Source organism: Primulina eburnea, chromosome 7 (assembly GCF_022965805.1).
Source record: "Primulina eburnea isolate SZY01 chromosome 7, ASM2296580v1, whole genome shotgun sequence".
NCBI classification, from domain to species: Eukaryota; Viridiplantae; Streptophyta; class Magnoliopsida; order Lamiales; family Gesneriaceae; genus Primulina; species Primulina eburnea.
The window spans coordinates 23,112,213-23,139,654 of NC_133107.1; the positions used below are offsets into that span (position 1 = coordinate 23,112,213).

At 37.4% G+C, this 27,442-nt stretch overlaps 1 protein-coding gene across 7 annotated transcripts; it reads left to right on the forward strand.

Moving 5' to 3' along the window:
• Window positions 1–849: 849 nt before the first annotated feature.
• LOC140837313 (protein LIKE COV 2-like) lies at window positions 850–27,366 on the forward strand. 7 transcript variants are annotated; one of them, XR_012119298.1, is made up of 6 exons: window positions 855–877; window positions 16,088–16,140; window positions 16,232–16,341; window positions 26,223–26,319; window positions 26,419–26,545; window positions 26,976–27,366. XR_012119298.1 is itself a non-coding variant. In XM_073203441.1 (4 exons), the coding sequence occupies exons 1-4, from the start codon at window positions 25,812–25,814 to the stop codon at window positions 27,074–27,076; spliced, it is 390 nt and encodes a 129-aa protein (XP_073059542.1). In that variant the 5' UTR covers window positions 25,115–25,811; the 3' UTR covers window positions 27,077–27,366. The 7 variants fall into 7 exon arrangements, 1 of the variants encoding a protein (XP_073059542.1); XR_012119295.1 differs by having other exon boundaries at window positions 850–877; window positions 16,088–16,341; XR_012119296.1 differs by lacking the exon at window positions 855–877 and having other exon boundaries at window positions 15,833–16,140.
• Window positions 27,367–27,442: the final 76 nt, after the last annotated feature.

Genomic DNA, 27,442 nt, shown 5'->3' on the forward strand with positions numbered 1-27,442 from the left:
GCTTTGTTTACAGATTGTTATTCATTGCATTTGAGATAGGAAAGTTTGACAGAAACAGTCAAACTTCTAGACGTTCGGTGTATCGTTACATAGGAGCAGACACCGTCCTATTGTAGATTATTCGATACAGCTCAGACCGAAGTCTAGGAATAAGACGTACAGTCACCCCGAGTGGGAGGGTAGGTGACAGCCATTGACGTCTTATTCACACCGGGATCCCTAGAGTTATAGTTGAGTCGAGTCTAGACATGATTGGACTAGAACTACATGTGTTTATAGATGTGGTTTCATAGACTATGAAACCCATGTTTATTGCTTTCAGTTATGATAGAATGTTTATATTATTTGATTTAAATTGCATATTTATCTGATTTGAGTTGCATGCTTATTTTGATTTGATTTCATATTTTATGAAATCTATTGCTTTGAATATGTTCATGAGAGTATGTTTTATGATTTAGATTGTTTATATACATGCTTACCATGTTTTATACTGGGATTTACTCTCACCGGAGTTATCCGGCTGTTGTCTTGTTTTGTATGTGTGCATGACAACAGGTGGGACAAGATCGAGGTCAGAAGATGATGAGAGAAGACGAGTTTAGAGTGGTGATTCCGGACTTACTGTAGATTTGATTTTAATACTTGAAATTAGTATTGGAATCTTAGATTTAGGTTGTACAGTGTTGTACCTTTATACTGAAATGTAGTTTTATACAGATATGTATATTATTAGATGCCATTACCTTCCGCACTTATAATTTAAAAGAAAAATTTTTAGACCCTGTTTTATCTTAATTGATAATTAAATCCCAAAGATGATTAAGAAGATGATTAGCGTCCGGGTCCCCACACTAACAATTCCTCCACTCGAAAGGTGTGCGCTTTTCATGCCTTATTCTTATTTCTGTCAACTTGTTTTGTGATTTTCTGTCTCTGAGTAATTAGATTTATAGATTTTGGGGAATTTTGAGAATATATGATGATGGGTTTACGCTCAGATTCTTGGCATACCATTTTTAAATTGTCAACTGAATTATTGGCTGTATTAGCTGAGTTGAGTAATGATTAAGGGAATTAACACGTGTTGTATAGACGGCGGATCTCCTTTGTTTTCACCATATGCTTAGGTATTGGTTTAACTGATGACAAATGCTGATATGGTAACGGTTAACATAGAGTAATTCAGGATACGGCTAGTTGTGTTTGCTTGTAGCCTGTCTTTGAATGAAATGAATTGCCTTAAGTTTCTGATCAAAGATGTGCGCTTTGATACTTCTTACGCACATGGTTCGCCGGAACGGTTGCGGTGCTTGGAACGGCAACGACCGTTCCAGTTCCAATGTTATGTTGCGGAACGTGTGTATAAAAAATTAATAAATTCAAAAAATTGATAAAAAAATGTAAATATAAATGACATCATACTAAAAAATAAAATATATCAAGTTATTACAAATTAATAGATCAATACAAAACTATTTTACAATAATAGCACAATAAGAAAATACACACTAAAAATTATAACATACCAAAGCTAATACCATGAAGAGTGACGCGGAGGAGCGAGCTCATTGTTATATTCTTCATCACTATCTCGTAGATTAAATTGATTTCGAACATTTGGATATTGACGTGATTCTCCATAGGGATATTGATTAGATTGAGATGACGAAATATCATTAGAATGGGATGATTGATTTTGTAATAGTGTTTCGTTACGACGATTATAGTATGCGCCCTACTTCCTGTCCAACACGCGCAAAGGCGCGAGATTGGGGGGCTTCGAACGAATTTTAGCGACGGTTTTTGTAAAACCGTCGCCGATGATCGGCGACGGTTTTGGTAAAACTGTCGCTAGGAGCGACGATTTTAAACAAATCCGTCGCAACTTGCGTTCTGTTCCGCCGATTCCGTTCCACTTTCCCGTTATGCGGCCGATAAAACGCCACATAACGCCGCTACAATACAACAAACGATTTGGCCTGAAACTTTGGAACGGTGGCCACCGTTCCCGTTCCGTTCCACCCGTTCCGGCCGTTATTCGGCCGTTCTGGCGAACCCTGCTTACGCATAAAAATCTCATAAACCCTCTCAATCTATAAAAATATTCTGAGAAAAATACATTGTTTCCCACGGAACATGCGTTAATTCACGAAGATAAAGTACGATTATATCTGAAATATTAGGGAAATATTTTTTTTGTGAGCCTGACGATGACAGCAAGAGTGCAAGGCTTCAGTTTCTAACTCAATGGTGGACCTTAAATGTAACGTCCCGAAATTTGAGATCCACATTAACCACGTGCGTGCAAGTTATTAAATTTCTTATGCGTTTTTCTAAATGGTTTTAATGCATGTTTATTTCATTAAATTGAGTTTTAATTCATGATTTATGAATTTGCATTATTTCAAATTATAATATGTTTAGTTGATTCATGTTTAAACGTTTTTCTTGAGATTTATGTTCAGGCGATTATTCGAGGCGGGATCGAGGATAAGACCGGTGACGATTTTCAGTAATTTGAAGTGTGGTATTTTATTTTAAGTTAAGAATGGGGCATTTTAAATAAGTATTAAGTTTTTAATATTTTAAAAGTCTTATTTATGTATTTAGTAATTTAGGAGTTTAGAACTTTTAAAATTAGTGTGTGTTTAATTTCAATTAAGGAAATTGAGTGAGTTAGTGTTTGATTTAATTTAAATTAGTGGTTAATTCATGATTAAGCAAATTATTTTCCCTAACTTCACCACTAACTCACGTTAACCTCACACCCACACACACTTACACCTTTTTCACACACACAAAGCCGTAACACACACACACTATCAAAATTCATTCTAGTTTTATATTTTTGAGAATAGAAAACCTAGGGCCTCCCTCCCTACAGCAGCCGCCTACCCCCTTTATAATTTCCAGCAATATTTTGTGGAGTTTATTTCAAGAAAATCGAGCCACGTTCGTCCCGGATCAAGCCTCGCTCCGTTCCCGCATCGGTATCGCCGTTTCGGTAAAGTTTATCATCAAAAGGCACGTATATTCTGTTCTTGCTGTGTCGATCAAGTCATATTATGCGTTGCGTTGATTTTTATGCGTAAAAGTTATGTATCATGTTAGTAGTTTGAGCGGATTATAGATCGGATCAATTTCGAGGGTAAAATTTTAGATCTAAAACTCGTTTTTGCTGTCTTTTCAAATACTGCGATTTTTCTGTTCATATTTTGAGAAAACTTTAAACGGCAAAAACGTAGAACTTTTCGATACCTTCGATTTGATATAAAGTACGAGATTTTTGGACGAAAAATGAGAGAGTTATGATATTTTTCGTGTGACTGCTCAAACTGAAATTTTAAGAAAAGTTTGGTATCATTGGATTTTTGAAGTTTCAGTGTTGCAGGCTTCGTTGGAAACCGACGGGCGATCGTTGCTGCGTATGAGTATGTTAGTATTGAGGTTTGTTGTATCTTTCAAGGTTTTGTTAGACGTCGTTAGGCGTTTGAATTAGTTTAAGTCGTAGGAACTCGATTGATGTCAATTGCTAATTAGCGTTGTATTGGGTAGTATGGTGGACGTCGTATCTTGAAGTGTTTATATAAGTTTTATGCAATGTTATGGTTTCCTTAAGGTGTTGGATCATAGTGTTCAATTGTCAATTTGGGTGTGTAGGCATGTGCATAAGTTTTCTCGCAGGTTTCTTCGTTCAGTGTGCAGACGGACCCCCACACGGACCCGAGCACGGGGTCCGTGTCTTTGTTTTCCCTTGGTGCGTCTTTACAGTAGGTACACGGACCTGGTTCCGGACCCATACACGGGGTCCGTGCCCCTTCCCTTCCCGAGTAGTCCTTTTACAGTACCTACACGGACCCTGACACGGGGTCCGTGCCTTTGTTTTCCTTCGGTGTCAATGTCCAGAGCCTACACGGACCCCTACACGGATGTAGGTACGGGATCCGTGTCCTTCATTTTTGGGGAAGGATAATTTATTATGCTTTGAGGTTAGACGTCATGGGATAGTACAATGATTTACAAAGTCGAGTCATGGGGAATTGTAGAACGTCCTAAGAATTTAATGAACTCGTAAGTGAGCATGATTTACCTACGTCTAAGTATGCAAGTTAAGCATGTCAATCCATGATCAGTATGTGCAGCAACGGCCCCGATCGAAGCCCAACGAATCCCTCAACGCCAAGTAAATATGTTTGACGTGCAAAGAAAATATGTTTAAGTTTTTGAGGTATGCTAATTGACTTGTGACCAAATTATGAATGGGTTTGGAAGTCGGTGAACGTGGCCGAGGACCTCTCCGCCCCGTTAAATTATGAACGGGTTAGATCGTGGTTGGAAAGCGTTAAATTATGAACGGGGACCAACCAGCCCGTTAAATTATGAACGGGGATCTCATGTATGCGACAGTGGATACGTCCCTGTCAGCCCAGTACTGTGGTGTGTCTGATCAGGCGTTTATTATGTATGGGTCACTTGTTTTGAAACATCCTCTACGCAAAACGATGAAGTTATGTATGTTCAAGTATGTTCAAGTATGCAGCATGTTTATGAAAAGTTTAAGTTATGGCACGTCGAAGTATGTATGTACGTATGTTCAAGTTTTAATACGCAAGTTCAAGTTCAAGTTATGTATGTCCTATTTTAAAGTTGAATGTGATTTTATTATGTAGTACTCGTTATTCCAGTTTATACGTGTTGAGTCTTTAGACTCACTAGACTTGATCGATGCAGGTGAGTATGTTGATGAGGAGACATGAGGTGGTGACCAAGGGGCAGGCTTGGACTGAGCGGGAGGCTAAACCCGAGGACCGCCATGTTTAAGTTTTATGAAAAAGTTAAATTACTCTGATTTCATATTTTGATGGAAATACTTTGAGCAAACCTTTTGTGAGCAAATTTTTATTTTAGTTATTTTGAACAACCATGTCTTATGGGGGACTTGGTTGAGATATTTTATGGCAGACATTGAAAGTATTTTTTTACATTCAAGAAAATTTTTAATTTTTTCGCAAATTTTAAGTATGAGAAGTACGGTTCGTTTCAGTTGGTATCAGAGCGGTGTTCTTGTAAAGGGTTATGCCTACTGCCAGTCGCAAGAAGCTCTCGAATTCACACCTCAAGTCTGTAAGTTTTACAGTTTTAAAGTCTTTTAAGTAGTAAGCATGAAGTCATGATTTCGGTATGTGCATGTTTTAATTCTATCACCTGTATGTTTATATGACATACGTTTTGGAGTACGGGTTTGCATGTCGTTATGAGTTGAGAATGGATCTTTAAAATTTTTATGCATGTTACGACATGAAATGAAAAACTATTTAATTTTCTTGCACGCTGGTGTGGTGGAATTGGACATGAGTAAGAATTTTGCTTTTGGGCGTTAGAAAAAGTTGTAAATGATTTTTTCTATATTAATTTTTGGATAGTAGTACTGATGTTAGACTAGTGAGTCATAAGTTAAATTTGACAATTACGAATGCTTTTGGGACTTGTAGATTTTCTAAGAAATTACAAATGGTTCGTGGTTGCTAGCTTAATTAATTTTTGAAGATTTCATGTAAGGATTAATGATTCGAAGACTACGACGATCTTTGTAAGTATAAGACGAAGAATTTATTTAAAGTGTATGTTCTATCTAGATATATTTAAGGATTGAATTTCATGAATTGAGAATTTTAAGGACCTAAGTGTAAAGCAATACTCTAAGGGATTATTTTCAAATTTACCAAATTTTGGGGATTTAATTTTGAGTGCAAAGAATTTTAAGGTTAATGAGGTTAAGTCGAAAAATTTATGGGTACGAAGATGCAAATTTCAAAGAGTTGTAGGGTCAAAAATATAAATTGTGGGAACTTTACGGACCAAATTGCAAATTTCGAAATTTTTGAGGATTTAGTTCGAACTTTTAAGGAACACTGGAGTAAGATCAGTAGCTTTTCGAGGTTATGGAATTGATTTTGGGTTTAATAAGCCTAAAATTATTGAACTTTGTGTTACGAGAAATCTATAAGATGGAATTAGGAACGCCAACAACTTATGGGTAAATGTGGAATTTCCGAAATTTAGGACAAACTGGATAATTTTGAGGAAATAATGAATTAATGCTACAATTTTAAGGAATTTGGGGGACTAGTTTAGTAGTAAGTGAGAGTTGAATGGTTTAAATGATAGGTATTTTCGATGATTTAAGCTCGAAGGGATCATTAGAACCTTAAAGTATCGGGGTTATAATATTATAAGAAATGGTAATCAAAGGGATTGTAAGATGAATCGACATTGGGCTCGAAAAGTTAAGCGCTAGTGAATTAATGTTGCGGCAATTTAAAATTCAGGGTGATAACAATTTGAGGTAAATTCGATCGGTTAGCTAAGTTATAAGAATAGACATTGAGTTAGCGAATTTTTTTTTTTGGGAACTTAAGTTGATGTGTCATAAGTTTTAGTCATGATTGTAACAGTTAAGCTTGTACCTTTGTTGGAATTTGATTTTTTCTAGAAGGTTGGGTATGGTTGATGATTAGGTTATTTGATAGACGACGCATGTAAGCATTGAGGTAGACACCTTGTCTTGGGAAATTTTTGTAAATTATGAAGAAACTTGGGAGTAAGTGAATATGTGTGTTGGAATTATGTTATCCAAAACTATTTGGACTACGTAAGGTTGAATTTCAAATTTATGGGATATTTGCTCATACGGAATTTTTGGGTGAAATAAACAAAGGGAATTATTGGTGTTCAACATAAGTTATCAATAAATGAATATTAAGATTTTTATTGAGTAAGAAATCTACAAGCTTGATATGGGGATTCTAAAATTCTATGGGTTATAAGTGGAGTTGATTCATTAGAGTTAGTCCATTATTAATAAAGGAAATTTATTAAGTTTTATACGCTAGAATTAATTGAGTATTGGGGATACGTCTAAGTGGAACATTCGTTCCAATGAGGAAGGCTCAAGTGTCTTAGGCTTTAACTATATTGTAATCGTGAAGAAAATAGTTTAAGCTTATGATTGATGCTAGAAAGTTTTTATTATTTAAGAAGAGGATCGATATTATATATTTTGGGGTTTTACGGATTTATGTTACTCGAAATTAAAGGTTGGCAACAATTTTATATTTGAGATGTACTCGTAAATAGCTAAGTTATGTAAGTTTGCATCGTAAGGTAAAAATTCAATTCAAGGATTGTAGGCCAATATTATTATGGGGTTAAGATAAGGTTTAACTTTTAAGTGTATTGTCGAGGATAGAAGTTGATCAGTAACCTTTGGTGCTAAGAGTTCTTAAGTTGAACTGCATAAATGCTAATGTAATAGGTCGTTGACATTACAGGTATAGTATAAAGAAGGTAAGATACGATAAGTTTGAACCTCCATTTCTAATATTGGGAACAACGAGAAAAGTCAGAATTCAAGGTCGTAGTAAAGTAAACTAAGTTACCATAAGTCGCTCTTTAAGTTGTGACTCGCAAACGAGGTTTTGATAGGTGATTTAAAGGGGGATTGAAGAGACGTAGGGACAGACTATGACTTAAGTTTATATCAGAGTAGCGCAGCGGTAGCGTGGAACGTTGGGATACTAGAATTAAGAATCTTAAAATTTTGGATTATCAAGGATAAGCGAATTTCGGGGAAAAAATTCAAATTAAGGGGGATAGATTGTAACGTACCGAAATTTGAGATCTACATTAACCACGTGCGTGCAAGTTATTAAATTCCTTATGCGTTTTTCTAAATGGTTTTAATGCATGTTTATTTCATTAAATTGAGTTTTAATTCATGATTTATGAATTTGCATTATTTCAAATTATAATATATTTAGTTGATTCATGTTTAAACGTTTTTCTTGAGCTTTATGTTCAGGCGATTATTCGAGGCGGGATCGAGGATAAGACCGGTGACGATTTTCAGTAATTTGAAGTGTGGTATTTTATTTTAAGTTAAGAATGGGGCATTTTAAATAAGTATTAAGTTTTTAATATTTTAAAAGTCTTATTTATGTATTTAGTAATTTAGGAGTTTAGAACTTTTAAAATTAGTGTGTGTTTTATTTCAATTAAGGAAATTGAGTGAGTTAGTGTTTGATTTAATTTAAATTAGTGGTTAATTCATGATTAAGCAAATTATTTTCCCTAACTTCACCACTAACTCACGTTAACCTCACACCCACACACACTTACACCTTTTTCACACACACAAAGCCGTAACACACACACACTATCAAAATTCATTCTAGTTTTATATTTTTGAGAATAGAAAACCTAGGGCCTCCCTCCCTACAGCAGCCGCCTACCCCCTTTATAATTTCCAGCAATATTTTGTGGAGTTTATTTCAAGAAAATCGAGCCACGTTCGTCCCGGATCAAGCCTCGCTCCGTTCCCGCATCGGTATCGCCGTTTCGGTAAAGTTTATCATCAAAAGGCACGTATATTCTGTTCTTGCTGTGTCGATCAAGTCATATTATGCGTTGCGTTGATTTTTATGCGTAAAAGTTATGTATCATGTTAGTAGTTTGAGCGGATTATAGATCGGATCAATTTCGAGGGTAAAATTTTAGATCTAAAACTCGTTTTTGCTGTCTTTTCAAATACTGCGATTTTTCTGTTCATATTTTGAGAAAACTTTAAACGGCAAAAACGTAGAACTTTTCGATACCTTCGATTTGATATAAAGTACGAGATTTTTGGACGAAAAATGAGAGAGTTATGATATTTTTCGTGTGACTGCTCAAACTGAAATTTTAAGAAAAGTTTGGTATCATTGGATTTTTGAAGTTTCAGTGTTGCAGGCTTCGTTGGAAACCGACGGGCGATCGTTGCTGCGTATGAGTATGTTAGTATTGAGGTTTGTTGTATCTTTCAAGGTTTTGTTAGACGTCGTTAGGCGTTTGAATTAGTTTAAGTCGTAGGAACTCGATTGATGTCAATTGCTAATTAGCGTTATATTGGGTAGTATGGTGGACGTCGTATCTTGAAGTGTTTATATAAGTTTTATGCAATGTTATGGTGTCCTTAAGGTGTTGGATCATAGTGTTCAATTGTCAATTTGGGTGTGTAGGCATGTGCATAAGTTTTCTCGCAGGTTTCTTCGTTCAGTGTGCAGACGGACCCCCACACGGACCCGAGCACGGGGTCCGTGTCTTTGTTTTCCCTTGGTGCGTCTTTACAGTAGGTACACGGACCTGGTTCCGGACCCATACACGGGGTCCGTGCCCCTTCCCTTCCCGAGTAGTCCTTTTACAGTACCTACACGGACCCTGACACGGGGTCCGTGCCTTTGTTTTCCTTCGGTGTCAATGTCCAGAGCCTACACGGACCCCTACACGGATGTAGGTACGGGATCCGTGTCCTTCATTTTTGGGGAAGGATAATTTATTATGCTTTGAGGTTAGACGTCATGGGATAGTACAATGATTTACAAAGTCGAGTCATGGGGAATTGTAGAACGTCCTAAGAATTTAATGAACTCGTAAGTGAGCATGATTTACCTACGTCTAAGTATGCAAGTTAAGCATGTCAATCCATGATCAGTATGTGCAGCAACGGCCCCGATCGAAGCCCAACGAATCCCTCAACGCCAAGTAAATATGTTTGACGTGCAAAGAAAATATGTTTAAGTTTTTGAGGTATGCTAATTGACTTGTGACCAAATTATGAATGGGTTTGGAAGTCGGTGAACGTGGCCGAGGACCTCTCCGCCCCGTTAAATTATGAACGGGTTAGATCGTGGTTGGAAAGCGTTAAATTATGAACGGGGACCAACCAGCCCGTTAAATTATGAACGGGGATCTCATGTATGCGACAGTGGATACGTCCCTGTCAGCCCAGTACTGTGGTGTGTCTGATCAGGCGTTTATTATGTATGGGTCACTTGTTTTGAAACATCCTCTACGCAAAACGATGAAGTTATGTATGTTCAAGTATGTTCAAGTATGCAGCATGTTTATGAAAAGTTTAAGTTATGGCACGTCGAAGTATGTATGTACGTATGTTCAAGTTTTAATACGCAAGTTCAAGTTCAAGTTATGTATGTCCTATTTTAAAGTTGAATGTGATTTTATTATGTAGTACTCGTTATTCCAGTTTATACGTGTTGAGTCTTTAGACTCACTAGACTTGATCGATGCAGGTGAGTATGTTGATGAGGAGACATGAGGTGGTGACCAAGGGGCAGGCTTGGACTGAGCGGGAGGCTAAACCCGAGGACCGCCATGTTTAAGTTTTATGAAAAAGTTAAATTACTCTGATTTCATATTTTGATGGAAATACTTTGAGCAAACCTTTTGTGAGCAAATTTTTATTTTAGTTATTTTGAACAACCATGTCTTATGGGGGACTTGGTTGAGATATTTTATGGCAGACATTGAAAGTATTTTTTTACATTCAAGAAAATTTTTAATTTTTTCGCAAATTTTAAGTATGAGAAGTACGGTTCGTTTCAGTTGGTATCAGAGCGGTGTTCTTGTAAAGGGTTATGCCTACTGCCAGTCGCAAGAAGCTCTCGAATTCACACCTCAAGTCTGTAAGTTTTACAGTTTTAAAGTCTTTTAAGTAGTAAGCATGAAGTCATGATTTCGGTATGTGCATGTTTTAATTCTATCACCTGTATGTTTATATGACATACGTTTTGGAGTACGGGTTTGCATGTCGTTATGAGTTGAGAATGGATCTTTAAAATTTTTATGCATGTTACGACATGAAATGAAAAACTATTTAATTTTCTTGCACGCTGGTGTGGTGGAATTGGACATGAGTAAGAATTTTGCTTTTGGGCGTTAGAAAAAGTTGTAAATGATTTTTTCTATATTAATTTTTGGATAGTAGTACTGATGTTAGACTAGTGAGTCATAAGTTAAATTTGACAATTACGAATGCTTTTGGGACTTGTAGATTTTCTAAGAAATTACAAATGGTTCGTGGTTGCTAGCTTAATTAATTTTTGAAGATTTTATGTAAGGATTAATGATTCGAAGACTACGACGATCTTTGTAAGTATAAGACGAAGAATTTATTTAAAGTGTATGTTCTATCTAGATATATTTAAGGATTGAATTTCATGAATTGAGAATTTTAAGGACCTAAGTGTAAAGCAATACTCTAAGGGATTATTTTCAAATTTACCAAATTTTGGGGATTTAATTTTGAGTGCAAAGAATTTTAAGGTTAATGAGGTTAAGTCGAAAAATTTATGGGTACGAAGATGCAAATTTCAAAGAGTTGTAGGGTCAAAAATATAAATTGTGGGAACTTTAAGGACCAAATTGCAAATTTCGAAATTTTTGAGGATTTAGTTCGAACTTTTAAGGAACACTGGAGTAAGATCAGTAGCTTTTCGAGGTTATGGAATTGATTTTGGGTTTAATAAGCCTAAAATTATTGAACTTTGTGTTACGAGAAATCTATAAGATGGAATTAGGAACGCCAACAACTTATGGGTAAATGTGGAATTTCCGAAATTTAGGACAAACTGGATAATTTTGAGGAAATAATGAATTAATGCTACAATTTTAAGGAATTTGGGGGACTAGTTTAGTAGTAAGTGAGAGTTGAATGGTTTAAATGATAGGTATTTTCGATGATTTAAGCTCGAAGGGATCATTAGAACCTTAAAGTATCGGGGTTATAATATTATAAGAAATGGTAATCAAAGGGATTGTAAGATGAATCGACATTGGGCTCGAAAAGTTAAGCGCTAGTGAATTAATGTTGCGGCAATTTAAAATTCAGGGTGATAACAATTTGAGGTAAATTCGATCGGTTAGCTAAGTTATAAGAATAGACATTGAGTTAGCGAATTTTTTTTTTTGGGAACTTAAGTTGATGTGTCATAAGTTTTAGTCATGATTGTAACAGTTAAGCTTGTACCTTTGTTGGAATTTGATTTTTTCTAGAAGGTTGGGTATGGTTGATGATTAGGTTATTTGATAGACGACGCATGTAAGCATTGAGGTAGACACCTTGTCTTGGGAAATTTTTGTAAATTATGAAGAAACTTGGGAGTAAGTGAATATGTGTGTTGGAATTATGTTATCCAAAACTATTTGGACTACGTAAGGTTGAATTTCAAATTTATGGGATATTTGCTCATACGGAATTTTTGGGTGAAATAAACAAAGGGAATTATTGGTGTTCAACATAAGTTATCAATAAATGAATATTAAGATTTTTATTGAGTAAGAAATCTACAAGCTTGATATGGGGATTCTAAAATTCTATGGGTTATAAGTGGAGTTGATTCATTAGAGTTAGTCCATTATTAATAAAGGAAATTTATTAAGTTTTATACGCTAGAATTAATTGAGTATTGGGGATACGTCTAAGTGGAACATTCGTTCCAATGAGGAAGGCTCAAGTGTCTTAGGCTTTAACTATATTGTAATCGTGAAGAAAATAGTTTAAGCTTATGATTGATGCTAGAAAGTTTTTATTATTTAAGAAGAGGATCGATATTATATATTTTGGGGTTTTACGGATTTATGTTACTCGAAATTAAAGGTTGGCAACAATTTTATATTTGAGATGTACTCGTAAATAGCTAAGTTATGTAAGTTTGCATCGTAAGGTAAAAATTCAATTCAAGGATTGTAGGCCAATATTATTATGGGGTTAAGATAAGGTTTAACTTTTAAGTGTATTGTCGAGGATAGAAGTTGATCAGTAACCTTTGGTGCTAAGAGTTCTTAAGTTGAACTGCATAAATGCTAATGTAATAGGTCGTTGACATTACAGGTATAGTATAAAGAAGGTAAGATACGATAAGTTTGAACCTCCATTTCTAATATTGGGAACAACGAGAAAAGTCAGAATTCAAGGTCGTAGTAAAGTAAACTAAGTTACCATAAGTCGCTCTTTAAGTTGTGACTCGCAAACGAGGTTTTGATAGGTGATTTAAAGGGGGATTGAAGAGACGTAGGGACAGACTATGACTTAAGTTTATATCAGAGTAGCGCAGCGGTAGCGTGGATCGTTGGGATACTAGAATTAAGAATCTTAAAATTTTGGATTATCAAGGATAAGCGAATTTCGGGGACGAAATTCAAATTAAGGGGGATAGATTGTAACGTACCGAAATTTGAGATCTACATTAACCACGTGCGTGCAAGTTATTAAATTCCTTATGCGTTTTTCTAAATGGTTTTAATGCATGTTTATTTCATTAAATTGAGTTTTAATTCATGATTTATGAATTTGCATTATTTCAAATTATAATATATTTAGTTGATTCATGTTTAAACGTTTTTCTTGAGCTTTATGTTCAGGCGATTATTCGAGGCGGGATCGAGGATAAGACCGGTGACGATTTTCAGTAATTTGAAGTGTGGTATTTTATTTTAAGTTAAGAATGGGGCATTTTAAATAAGTATTAAGTTTTTAATATTTTAAAAGTCTTATTTATGTATTTAGTAATTTAGGAGTTTAGAACTTTTAAAATTAGTGTGTGTTTTATTTCAATTAAGGAAATTGAGTGAGTTAGTGTTTGATTTAATTTAAATTAGTGGTTAATTCATGATTAAGCAAATTATTTTCCCTAACTTCACCACTAACTCACGTTAACCTCACACCCACACACACTTACACCTTTTTCACACACACAAAGCCGTAACACACACACACTATCAAAATTCATTCTAGTTTTATATTTTTGAGAATAGAAAACCTAGGGCCTCCCTCCCTACAGCAGCCGCCTACCCCTTTTATAATTTCCAGCAATATTTTGTGGAGTTTATTTCAAGAAAATCGAGCCACGTTCGTCCCGGATCAAGCCTCGCTCCGTTCCCGCATCGGTATCGCCGTTTCGGTAAAGTTTATCATCAAAAGGCACGTATATTCTGTTCTTGCTGTGTCGATCAAGTCATATTATGCGTTGCGTTGATTTTTATGCGTAAAAGTTATGTATCATGTTAGTAGTTTGAGCGGATTATAGATCGGATCAATTTCGAGGGTAAAATTTTAGATCTAAAACTCGTTTTTGCTGTCTTTTCAAATACTGCGATTTTTCTGTTCATATTTTGAGAAAACTTTAAACGGCAAAAACGTAGAACTTTTCGATACCTTCGATTTGATATAAAGTACGAGATTTTTGGACGAAAAATGAGAGAGTTATGATATTTTTCGTGTGACTGCTCAAACTGAAATTTTAAGAAAAGTTTGGTATCATTGGATTTTTGAAGTTTCAGTGTTGCAGGCTTCGTTGGAAACCGACGGGCGATCGTTGCTGCGTATGAGTATGTTAGTATTGAGGTTTTTTGTATCTTTCAAGGTTTTGTTAGACGTCGTTAGGCGTTTGAATTAGTTTAAGTCGTAGGAACTCGATTGATGTCAATTGCTAATTAGCGTTGTATTGGGTAGTATGGTGGACGTCGTATTTTGAAGTGTTTATATAAGTTTTATGCAATGTTATGGTGTCCTTAAGGTGTTGGATCATAGTGTTCAATTGTCAATTTGGGTGTGTAGGCATGTGCATAAGTTTTCTCGCAGGTTTCTTCGTTCAGTGTGCAGACGGACCCCCACACGGACCCGAGCACGGGGTCCGTGTCTTTGTTTTCCCTTGGTGCGTCTTTACAGTAGGTACACGGACCTGGTTCCGGACCCATACACGGGGTCCGTGCCCCTTCCCTTCCCGAGTAGTCCTTTTACAGTACCTACACGGACCCTGACACGGGGTCCGTGCCTTTGTTTTCCTTCGGTGTCAATGTCCAGAGCCTACACGGATGTAGGTACGGGATCCGTGTCCTTCATTTTTGGGGAAGGATAATTTATTATGCTTTGAGGTTAGAAGTCATGGGATAGTACAATGATTTACAAAGTCGAGTCATGGGGAATTGTAGAACGTCCTAAGAATTTAATGAACTCGTAAGTGAGCATGATTTACCTACGTCTAAGTATGCAAGTTAAGCATGTCAATCCATGATCAGTATGTGCAGCAACGGCCCCGATCGAAGCCCAACGAATCCCTCAACGCCAAGTAAATATGTTTGACGTGCAAAGAAAATATGTTTAAGTTTTTGAGGTATGCTAATTGACTTGTGACCAAATTATGAATGGGTTTGGAAGTCGGTGAACGTGGCCGAGGACCTCTCCGCCCCGTTAAATTATGAACGGGTTAGATCGTGGTTGGAAAGCGTTAAATTATGAACGGGGACCAACCAGCCCGTTAAATTATGAACGGGGATCTCATGTATGCGACAGTGGATACGTCCCTGTCAGCCCAGTACTGTGGTGTGTCTGATCAGACGTTTATTATGTATGGGTCACTTGTTTTGAAACATCCTCTACGCAAAACGATGAAGTTATGTATGTTCAAGTATGTTCAAGTATGCAGCATGTTTATGAAAAGTTTAAGTTATGGCACGTCGAAGTATGTATGTACGTATGTTCAAGTTTTAATACGCAAGTTCAAGTTCAAGTTATGTATGTCCTATTTTAAAGTTGGATGTGATTTTATTATGTAGTACTCGTTATTCCAGTTTATACGTGTTGAGTCTTTAGACTCACTAGACTTGATCGATGCAGGTGAGTATGTTGATGAGGAGACATGAGGTGGTGACCAAGGGGCAGGCTTGGACTGAGCGGGAGGCTAAACCCGAGGACCGCCATGTTTAAGTTTTATGAAAAAGTTAAATTACTCTGATTTCATATTTTGATGGAAATACTTTGAGCAAACCTTTTGTGAGCAAATTTTTATTTTAGTTATTTTGAACAACCATGTCTTATGGGGGACTTGGTTGAGATATTTTATGGCAGACATTGAAAGTATTTTTTTACATTCAAGAAAATTTTTAATTTTTCCGCAAATTTTAAGTATGAGAAGTACGGTTCGTTTCATTAAACCTTGGAGATGAGGGGAAACTAGCTTCCATTATGGTTGATAGTTCTAGGCTTCTCTGTTAATTAATTATGCTTGGATCCCGCATGATTTGTTTGATAGCACTTCAAGGGTCATTTAGTGATTGCAAACACAGATTCATGCTAGTAGTGATCCTTTATTAGGAAATCCTTTTTTTGGGCGATTTAACCCTCTTTATTTGTCTGCAACCAATAATTTTATCCCCAGATTATGTGGCTCTTACCTAAGTGTTTGGTCAGGCTTGCTGTGCTGTTCTTCAGAGTTGGGTTTCGAAGAAGTTTATGACTGGATGGTATTTGGATTATTTGATTTTTAAGAACTCTTTTTTCAGCCCTTACTCATGTTTTCATGTACTTGGTTTTTCTGATGATTTTAACTTGTAGTGTCGTTCTCTTTCCAGTCGCTGTTTCAGTTCTTGTCACATTGTGGTTTATTCAGTTTGTTGATGGTTACTTCAGTCCTATTTATGAAAGACTTGGCATTGACATATTTTGTAAGCCATCAAATCCTGATCTTACAATCTAAATTTCTCCTTTTGATTTTTGCTTCATAGATTCAAAATTATGGATAAAGTAATGCATAAGTTTTCTTTTATTTTAAATAACTGAAATAGGATCAACTCAGTTCCTTTCAGTAGCAATTCCATTAGATGGCATCTTATACATATCGGACCCTGGGCTGTATTTTTAATCAGGAATCACATTTTAATATACAGGCAATTTTGTTTGTAAGAATATGATTTGTTTTGGTCTAATTATTTTTGTTTAAAATTTATCTGTTGCAGGATTCGGTTTCATTACATCAACAATCTTTATTTTTTTGTTGGTATATTTGCTTCGTCGTGGTTGGGTATGTGAGAACCCGAATTTCCAGCAAAAGCATTTCAGTAAGCAATGCAAAATTTCCAGCAGAAGATAATATTCAGAAGCTGGTACTTTTCCAGCAGACATGTATTTTCCAGCAGCAGCAGTAGAAGAAGAACGAAAAATCAGCAGCAGCAGAAGAGCGAGAAAGAAGCAGCAGTCAGTTACTGATTCAGCTCAGACTTGTAACTGAAGCATTAACATGGAATAAAGGCTGTTAATGTCAGATTATGGCCATTAATTGGAAACGTAACAGTCAGATTGTGGCCTATAAATAACACCCTCAAGTCTCTGAAATGAGTTACACAAGCTTTGAGATTATCACTTAAATTTCGAGTTAAGAAAGAGTGCCTTTGTCAAGCAGCAAAATCCAGTAGCGAGAACAGCCAAATTCCAGTAGACTTCAACCGAAACTTTAAGCAAATTACTGTAAGTGGGCTTATATGTAAATATCTTGAAATCCGTTTGATAATTCTGTTTTAAAGTTCAGTTTCTGTATGATTTCTGATATATGATTTTGAAGCACTGAAACTCCCTAGTGAACTAATGGTAGGAATATATATTCTGAACATTTCTGAATTCTGATTCTGATTCTGATTCTGGCCTCACCCCTTAGAGGAGAGAACATATAGGGGACTGATATCAGTTTAGCCATGAAATTCACTAACGTGCTCAGTGCATACTAATTCTGAATTTTGTTCTGTAATTCTTGAATTCTGATTACTGTTCTGAAAACAAGAGTTCTCTGTATATTATTGTATTTGTGTTTCTGTTGAAAACGATTTCGAAAACTGGGAGTTATTCTCGCCCCTGCTTACTGAGTGACAATCATATCACTCACCCACCAAACCCATCTTAGATAAGAACGAGGAAGAGTTGATAGAAGAAGATGAGCAACGTCAGTTTTGGGGCTGGTGATGAAGATCGTTGTTCTTAGTTCTGATTTATGTTTTATTTTCCGCTGCATCTGTTCAGACAATGTAATTTTATGGTTTTACATTTCCGCTGTAAAACATTTGTCATTGAGTTGTAACAGACAATGATTATTATGAATAAAAGACGGGTTTCTGAAATTCTGTACTTCTGAGGCTTGTTGTTTTCGAATGAATATTTGAGAGCAACGCCGGTGTCAACTAACCCCCGTCCCGGGGCATGACATTGAAGTGGTATCAGAGCAGAACCGGGTTTCATAATCTGGGGAGAAGGAACTAGAAATAATAAGTTCTTATAGACTTCTGAGAATAAGTTCTGAAGGTTACTAAAATAGACAACTGAAAATAAGCTACTGTAATAGACTACTGAAACGAGTTTTAAAAAAAAAAAAAATAATCAGTAGGCCAAAACCAGTAGACAAAAAACAGTAGGATAAGACCAGTAGTCTGAAACCAGAACCAGTAGAAGGAAACCAGTAGATCTGAATGCAGAAGACTGGGTCAGTAGACTCGGAAAGCAGCAGACAATGCTGGAAAAGCAGCAGACTGAATGCAGTAGCATCAGAATTGCAGTAGCAAGTGTATTACAGCAAGGGAATGCAGTAGACCTTGCAAATGGCATAGAAGTTGAGGTGTTTTTCGCGCAAACTTCAAACGGCCATAACTTTTGATCCAGGAGGAATTTTTACCATTAAAAGTAGGCGTTGGAAAGCTCTCGACGAGGAGAACCTAACCTAGAACCATTCTTCGTTCTAGCACCACCGACGAAGCCCAAAATCCATCGTTTAGATAGTAATATCATCATTTCCGTAAAATTTTCCAACTTTTCGAAACTTTGAGGAATTTTCATTTCCAAATGGCTTAGTATTTTTGCACCAAACTTGGTACCATTCATATTCTTGATGTGAACGATTTTTAGTAAATTTTTCACGCCATTCTGAGACCGAAAATTTTTGAGCTATTTTTCTGCTATTGAATGTTATAGGCTTACTGACTCTATTCATTCCAGTATTTGTCTATAACTCGACCTATATTCTTGAGATCATTTCTGAACCTTTACCCTTATGCTTTTGGATGTAGGATATGGCGGACCAAAGTAGCTACATTAAGAGCTTAGAAAGGAAACTAGAAAAGCTCAAGGGGAATAACTACTGTTTAAAGTTGGACAAAGATGAGTTAGAGCGTCGAGCAGAGCACTTAGAGGGTGATGTTCAACGTTATGCTCACTATGTGCATGAAGCAGAAGAGAGGAATAGGAAGATTCAAGAGGAGTTTGAAATATCCCAAGAGACTGTGGCAGAGTTCATCGAGCTACGTGATACACTTGTTGACAAGATCCAAATACTCAAGGATCAGAATCACCAACTTGTGCACCAGCATAATCAGTATAGTGAGCAGACCGATGCTCAAATTCATGAGTTGCAGAGTACTGTTGAAGTTCTTAGCGACCAGAATGCAGTTCTGCATGGTCATATTGAACATCTACAAACAGTAATAGCCAACCAAGATGAACCTGAAGAAGAACCAGAAGAGGTAGAAGAAGTTGGAGAGGATCTTATGGATTTGGGATTAGGAGAAGTAGCAGATTAGTTTATCAGTAGTTGTTTTCTTTATAATAACACTTGTTCCATTTATCTTCTTGTTAACAATTTCGATATTTCGTTGTAATTGCAATTTCTTGGGAAATCAATAAAATCTCTTTCGATCAATTGGTTTCATATTTAATTCTCGGGCAATTACATAAACATTGTGTTTCTTTTGTTTAGTCTCTATTCTGCCATCAATCTTAGAACTTTCATAACTGTAGGAAATGGACGGAAGACTAGTTAGAAACAATCGCAATCCTCGTTACGGCAACCGCAACAATAACAGCAACGATGAGGAAGCACAACAACAACAACCACCTCAACCACCACCAGCAGTTGGCCTCAGTCAGGCCGATTTGATTGCCATAGCCACGATCGTGGCAACTACGCTGCAAGGGTTTGTCAACCCAAATGCTAATCAACCACCGCCACCACCTCCAGCTCAGAATGGAACGAAGCAGCACTATGAGGCTCTCCAAAGAGCAAGAGTCCCTAACTTCGATGGAAGCACCGATCCAGAAGTGGGACAGAATTGGATGAAAGAGGTAGAAAACCATCTTCGACTACTTGAGGTTCCCCAAAGGGTCAGAGTAGAGGTGATTACACATTTCCTTGTGGATAAAGCTGCCAAATGGTGGGAAGGAGTCTCACCAGCTATGATAGAGACGGAACCTATCACTTGGCAAAGGTTCCGAGAGGCATTCCTGAGGCAGTACTTTCCGACAGCAGTTCGAGTGCAAAAGCTGTCAGAATTTGAAAGCTTGGTTCAAGAACCAAACATGACAGTGGTGGAGTATTCATCCAAGTTCCACTCATTGGGAACTTACTCCCCAACCATAATGGGAGACGAGGCCTTGAAGATGCATCGCTTCAAGAAGGGATTGAACAGCCGTATTCAATCTGCCCTTGCCGTTATCGAGCCCAATAGTTTTGATGAATTGATGGGAGCCGCCATCAGGGCTGAGAATGACATCAAGAGGCGTGAAGGCGAGAACAAACTCAAACGTCCTCAGCCAAGCCAGTACCAATCGGGCCAGCAATTCAAGAGGCCTAAGTTTTCGAGCAACCAATTTACCAGTACTCCATCGAAAGGAACCACTTCTTCTCAATCAAACAAAGAAGGAGTCAAATGCCAAACTTGCGGATTCACACACACTGGTGAATGTCGTAGGAATTCTGGAGCTTGTTTCCGTTGTGGAAAGATGGACCATCGCATTGCTCAATGTCCTCTTCCAGATCCAAGGAACGGACCAGCAGGAGGAACACCTCCAAACAAGACTAGGGAGAACAAGCCAAATGCTCGAGTCTATGCTATCACTCAAGAAGAGGCGAACAACTCAAATGATGTCGTAGCCGGTACCATTATGATCAATAATATACCTGCCTATGTGTTATTTGATTGTGGTGCTACGCATTCATTCACTAAAAGATTTGCCAAAAGGTTAGGAGCTAAACCTGATAACTTAGAAGAACCATATAGAGTAGCCACTCCTGCAAATCGAATTTTAGAAACTCGCACTCTATATCGGGATATTAATGTTCTCATAGAAGATCAGAAATTCAAGGCAAACCTGATTCAACTAAACATGGTGGATTTCGACGTAATTCTTGGAATGGATTGGTTAGCCAAGAATCATGCCTTAGTAGACTGTCATGGAAAGACGGTAACCATCCAAGCTCCACACCAAGAGAAAATTTTATTCCATGGCAAGACCAAAGAACGAAAGACTCTTCTTTCTGCTTCTCAAACTTGGAAAGCCATGAAAAGTGGAGAAGAAGTTTACCTAGCTATGTTAAGCGAGGTAAAGAAAGAAACCGCACTTACGCTAGAAGAGATTCCAGTTGTACAAGAATTCCCGGATGTCTTTCCTGAAGAACTCTCGGGCGAACTTCCCGATCGCGAAGTGGAATTTGAGATTAACTTAATGCCCAATGCTACACCAATCTCAAAAGCACCATACCGAATGGCCCCAGCAGAGTTGAAAGAACTCAAAGAGCAACTTCAAGAGTTGTTGGATAAGAAGCAGATTCGACCAAGCGCGTCTTCGTGGGGAGCTCCTGTCCTATTTGTAAAGAAGAAGGACGGAAGCATGAGAATGTGTATCGACTACCGAGAGCTGAACAAGATCACAATCAAAAACAAGTATCCGCTTCCAAGGATAGATGACTTGTTTGACCAACTCAAAGGAGCTTCAGTCTTTTCCAAGCTCGACTTAAGGTCAGGCTATCACCAACTCAAGGTCAAGACAGACGACATTCTGAAGACAGCCTTCAGAACAAGGTATGGACACTATGAGTTCACAGTGATGCCGTTTGGATTAACAAACGCTCCGGCAGTATTCATGGATCTCATGAACAGAGTGTTTAAACCATTTCTAGACAAGTTTGTTGTGGTATTCATCGACGATATTCTAGTATATTCGTCAAGTGAAGAAGACCACAAAGAACATCTTCATCTCACCCTACAGAAGTTGAGAGAAAAGGAACTATACGCCAAGTTCAAGAAATGCGAATTCTGGCTAGAGAGTGTCGCATTCTTGGGACACATAATATCAGCAGCAGGAGTATCTGTGGACCCTAAGAAAGTGGAGGCAATTTCGGATTGGCCTAGACCAAAGAATGTGACAGAGGTACGAAGCTTCTTGGGACTAGCAGGCTATTACCGAAAATTTGTTGAAGGATTTTCCTCAATAGCCATACCTCTCACCAAGCTCACACAGAAGAACTCTAAGTTTCAATGGAGTGAAAAATGTGAGCAAAGCTTCGAGACTTTGAAGAAGAAGCTTACATCCACACCAGTGCTAGTATTACCTATGGAAGGTAAGGACTACACCGTCTATAGTGATGCATCCAAAGAAGGTTTAGGATGTGTACTCATGCAAGAGGGAAGGGTGATTGCATACGCGTCAAGACAGTTGAAGCCGTATGAACAGAATTACCCAACACATGACCTTGAATTAGCTGCAGTGGTGTTCGCACTAAAGATTTGGAGACACTATCTTTATGGAGCCAAGTGTGAGATTTTCACCGATCACCAAAGTCTCAAATATTTGTTCACTCAAAAGGAACTAAATATGAGACAAAGACGATGGATCGAACTCATGAAGGATTACGACTTGACAATAAGCTACCATCCAGGCAAAGCCAACAAAGTAGCAGATGCTTTAAGTCGAAAGAATATGAGTAAGGTGATCCTGGCATCACTTTCAGCACAACCATGTCTTCGAGAGACAATCAAGATGAGTCAAGATAGAGACCCCGCTTTGTTGAAACTAAAAGAGCAAATTAAAGAAGGGAAATCACCAGATTTCGAGACGGATAACAAAGGAACCTTGTGGATGAAAGGACGATTGTGCGTACCAGACATCGATAATCTTCGACAAGAAGTAATGTCTGAGGCACATAAGTCGAAATTTTCAGTCCATCCGGGCAGTACCAAGATGTACAGAGATTTGAAGAAAAATTTTTGGTGGAGTGGAATGAAGAAAGACGTGGCACTATTTGTTTCCAAGTGTCACGTGTGCCAGCAAGTCAAGGCAGAGCACCAAAGACCTGGTGGACTTCTTCAACCATTAGAAATCCCGGAATGGAAATGGGAACATATTTCCATGGATTTTGTAGTTGGTTTACCAAAGTCGAGACAAAGTCATGACGAAATATGGGTAATCGTGGATAGACTCACAAAATCTGCACATTTCTTACCTGTCCGCATGAATTATAGTTTGGACAAGCTAGCCACATTGTACATGAATGAGATCGTACGATTGCATGGAGTTCCAGCTAGCATACTGTCGGACAGAGATCCGAGGTTTATATCCCGCTTTTGGAAGAGCTTTCAACAAGCTATGGGGACCAAAATTACTCTTAGCACGGCCTATCATCCTCAGACCGATGGCCAAACAGAGCGGACAATTCAAACTCTAGAAGATATGCTGAGAGCATGTGCCTTGGACTTCAGTGGTAATTGGAGCGAACATCTGCCCTTAATTGAGTTCGCATACAACAATAGTTATCACAGCAGCATTGAAATGGCACCATACGAAGCTTTGTATGGACGAAAATGTCGATCACCACTGTATTGGGATGAAGTAGGGGAAAAATCCATCGTCGGACCCGAACTGATCCAAGAAACAGTGGATAAAGTTGCTGTGATCAAGGAGAGACTAAAATCTGCACAAGATCGACAGAAAAGCTGGGCGGACATGAAAAGAAGGCCCGTGGAATTTGAAGCTGGAGAGAAGGCATATGTGAAAGTGTCACCCATTAAGGGTGTAATCCGATTCAACAAGGCTGGGAAACTAAATCCCAGATACGTCGGACCATTTGAAATTCTTGAGAAAGTGGGAACACTTGCTTATAGATTAGCACTTCCACCCGACATGTCAAGAATTCACAATGTATTCCATGTATCGCAGCTGAGGAGATATATTCCTGATCCAAGTCACATACTGGAAGCTGGACCACTTCTGTTTGAGAGCAATCTAAATGAAGAGCTGAAGTATGAAGAAATTCCGATTCGAATTGTGGATAGCAAAGACCAAGTACTGAGGCGACGAACTATTCCATATGTCAAGGTACAATGGTCCAACCACACCGAAAGAGAAGCTACTTGGGAGTTGGAAGAAAAGATGCGAACACAATATCCCTATCTCTTTGAAGATCAAGTACAGCCAAGTTTCGAGGACGAAACTTTTCATAAGGAGGGAGGGATGTGAGAACCCGAATTTCCAGCAAAAGCATTTCAGTAAGCAATGCAAAATTTCCAGCAGAAGATAATATTCAGAAGCTGGTACTTTTCCAGCAGACATGTATTTTCCAGCAGCAGCAGTAGAAGAAGAACGAAAAATCAGCAGCAGCAGAAGAGCGAGAAAGAAGCAGCAGTCAGTTACTGATTCAGCTCAGACTTGTAACTGAAGCATTAACATGGAATAAAGGCTGTTAATGTCAGATTATGGCCATTAATTGGAAACGTAACAGTCAGATTGTGGCCTATAAATAACACCCTCAAGTCTCTGAAATGAGTTACACAAGCTTTGAGATTATCACTTAAATTTCGAGTTAAGAAAGAGTGCCTTTGTCAAGCAGCAAAATCCAGTAGCGAGAACAGCCAAATTCCAGTAGACTTCAACCGAAACTTTAAGCAAATTACTGTAAGTGGGCTTATATGTAAATATCTTGAAATCCGTTTGATAATTCTGTTTTAAAGTTCAGTTTCTGTATGATTTCTGATATATGATTTTGAAGCACTGAAACTCCCTAGTGAACTAATGGTAGGAATATATATTCTGAACATTTCTGAATTCTGATTCTGATTCTGATTCTGGCCTCACCCCTTAGAGGAGAGAACATATAGGGGACTGATATCAGTTTAGCCATGAAATTCACTAACGTGCTCAGTGCATACTAATTCTGAATTTTGTTCTGTAATTCTTGAATTCTGATTACTGTTCTGAAAACAAGAGTTCTCTGTATATTATTGTATTTGTGTTTCTGTTGAAAACGATTTCGAAAACTGGGAGTTATTCCCGCCCCTGCTTACTGAGTGACAATCATATCACTCACCCACCAAACCCATCTCAGATAAGAACGAGGAAGAGTTGATAGAAGAAGATGAGCAACGTCAGTTTTGGGGCTGGTGATGAAGATCGTTGTTCTTAGTTCTGATTTATGTTTTATTTTCCGCTGCATCTGTTCAGACAATGTAATTTTATGGTTTTACATTTCCGCTGTAAAACATTTGTCATTGAGTTGTAACAGACAATGATTATTATGAATAAAAGACGGGTTTCTGAAATTCTGTACTTCTGAGGCTTGTTGTTTTCGAATGAATATTTGAGAGCAACGCCGGTGTCAACTAACCCCCATCCCGGGGCATGACAGGGTACAACCATTTTCTTGATTGGAGAATGGTTTATAAAGAGAATGCCATTTGTAAAACATATATATTCAGCTTCAAAGCAAATTAGTTCTGCTATATCTCCAGGTATCCGTTATATGTCTTTTTTTAAAATTTTGTGAAATATTAGTTTCAGATAACATATAATGAAGTAACACAAGGCATTATTTGTGACAAACATTCTCTGGAAATTTTATATACATGTTTCTGGCAATTTACTTTGGTAATATACACTGTTATTTTCAGTTATTCCGCCTTAGTTTTGAAAACTGATAATTTGGGGTATTTGCAGCGACTTAAATAATTTTTACCAAATCCAACGTGGGAGAGAATCTTGAATTGTTACCTTAAAAGTAGGAAACGCCTTAAATAGGTGCACACTGCCTAGAACATATTAATCTTGGTTAGCTATCAGGTTCATTCTTTAAATTCATGATTTGCTTCGTGAGATAGCTTCCTTGAATCAATTGGTCTGTCAGGTGCTGGCTTATTTCCTGAGATTTGCTATTTTCCTGTAATTGAACTGTTACAAATGGGAGATTTTCATTTTGCCTAGCTGTAGGGGCTTGATGTCTTTCCTTTTTGCTTCTCACTTTTAGTTCTTAGACATTATTGGGATAGACCTCTGGTTTTTTCACTTTTTGTGGCATAATCAAGCTTGGTAAGTGCATAGACGAAATTCTAAAATGTCTTTCTGTCATTGCATTCTAGATCAGCATAAAAGTGCAAGTCTTGTTGCTCTACTAGCTCAGTTGAGCTTGATTCAGTTTTAAGCATTCCTTTTAAAACTTTCAACATTAAATTTTAGTGAAATAATAATCATTGATAAAAATTCATATGTTAAGATTTGTAATAACGGTATGACATAATAATTTCCATTATTACTTTGTATTGGATGAATTGTATATAATAATCGCATTCTAAAGATTTTCAGAAAAAATACAAAATAATTTATATATGGTCTTGACCTTCGAAGTTCAGGCATTAAAGTGTATACCGTGTCAACTTGTTTGCAACCTTTAAATTCCTCACATGTAGTTGGTTCTTCACGCAATGATGTATTGAATGTTTATTAAACATGTGTTTCTGAATGTCAGACCAGAACACAACTGCATTCAAGGAAGTTGCCATAATCCATCACCTCGGATTGGAGAATATGCTTTGGGTTTTATTACATCATCAGTAATTCTTCAGGTGCATGCGATATACATTTTACAGCGTTACCATCACACTGGATTCCATTTGTTTCGTTGGTACTTCAATTGGATTGACAAGCAATTCATTTGATTGCAGAGAGATGATGGGGATGAAGAGTTATGCTCCGTCTATGTGCCGACAAATCATTTATACATTGGAGACATCTTTCTAGTAAACTCTGAGGAGATTATTAGGCCCAATCTGTCTATCAGAGAAGGGATAGGTGTGTATTTTAGTTTTTGTGAGAGTAACCAACAGTTTCATTTATGTGATGATTGGCCCGAATTCTTTTTCATAAGTAAGCTTACATTGAAAGTATAGGCTTATTTTCCTAGGATTTTATCATCTTTGTTCTTCTGAGTTGTTTAAACGTTCTATGAATTAAAAATTTTGGCTAAAGGCACTTAGGATAGGACGGCCTTGCGTGCAAAAACTACTACCTTCAATATATTATCTACTATATTATTTAGAATCCTGGGACCTAAATTGGGAGGGGTTTGGTGTTTGAAGGATGTGGGATGATGATTTTCTGAACCTGAACATAACATCAATTCCAGTTTTATTGTTTTGATTTAGTGTCAGGTATTCATGATTGTGTTCCAGTTGTGCAAATTTGGGGTTTTTTCAGACTATTTATTTCTTGTTTTTGGCAGAGATTATTGTATCCGTGGGTATGTCAATGCCTCAGGTGATTTCTCCTATGGAAAGAATCCCTCGACAAAATGATCAAATTCGCCTCGACAGGATGATGTAGTTGGTTGGAACATAATGCGCGAAGACATTCAAATCCGAGGACAAATATAGCTTCATTCTGCGCATGCTCGTCCTCAAACTTGTACTTGCTTGGTGATCCAAATAGCAGATGATGAGTTAGATAGTCAGGGTTACCATTTATACGGTTTGCTCTAAAACTATGGCTTTTATTTGATTTAGAGTTCTTTTCAATATATTTTATTTTATCTTATAAGTTTTACTACAGCCAGACCATGTGTGTTGTCTGGTCACAGCATGAAATGTGCAAGTCTACTCTTGACCATAGTTATTTGGGGCGCAAGGGTGTCTTGGGGCATGAGACGCGAGGCGAAGCGCACGCTTTATCGAAGTAAAGTGCATTTGATAC

Coding starts and splice junctions, on each gene's coding strand:
- LOC140837313 (XM_073203441.1), top strand. CDS start 25,812: ATGTCTTTCTGTCATTGCATTCTAGATCAGCATAAAAGTGCAAGTCTT. Junction 25,877..26,222: donor CTTGTTGCTCTACTAGCTCA/GTTGAGCTTGAT, acceptor TCTGAATGTCAG/ACCAGAACACAACTGCATTC. Junction 26,320..26,418: donor CATCATCAGTAATTCTTCAG/GTGCATGCGATA, acceptor ATTTGATTGCAG/AGAGATGATGGGGATGAAGA.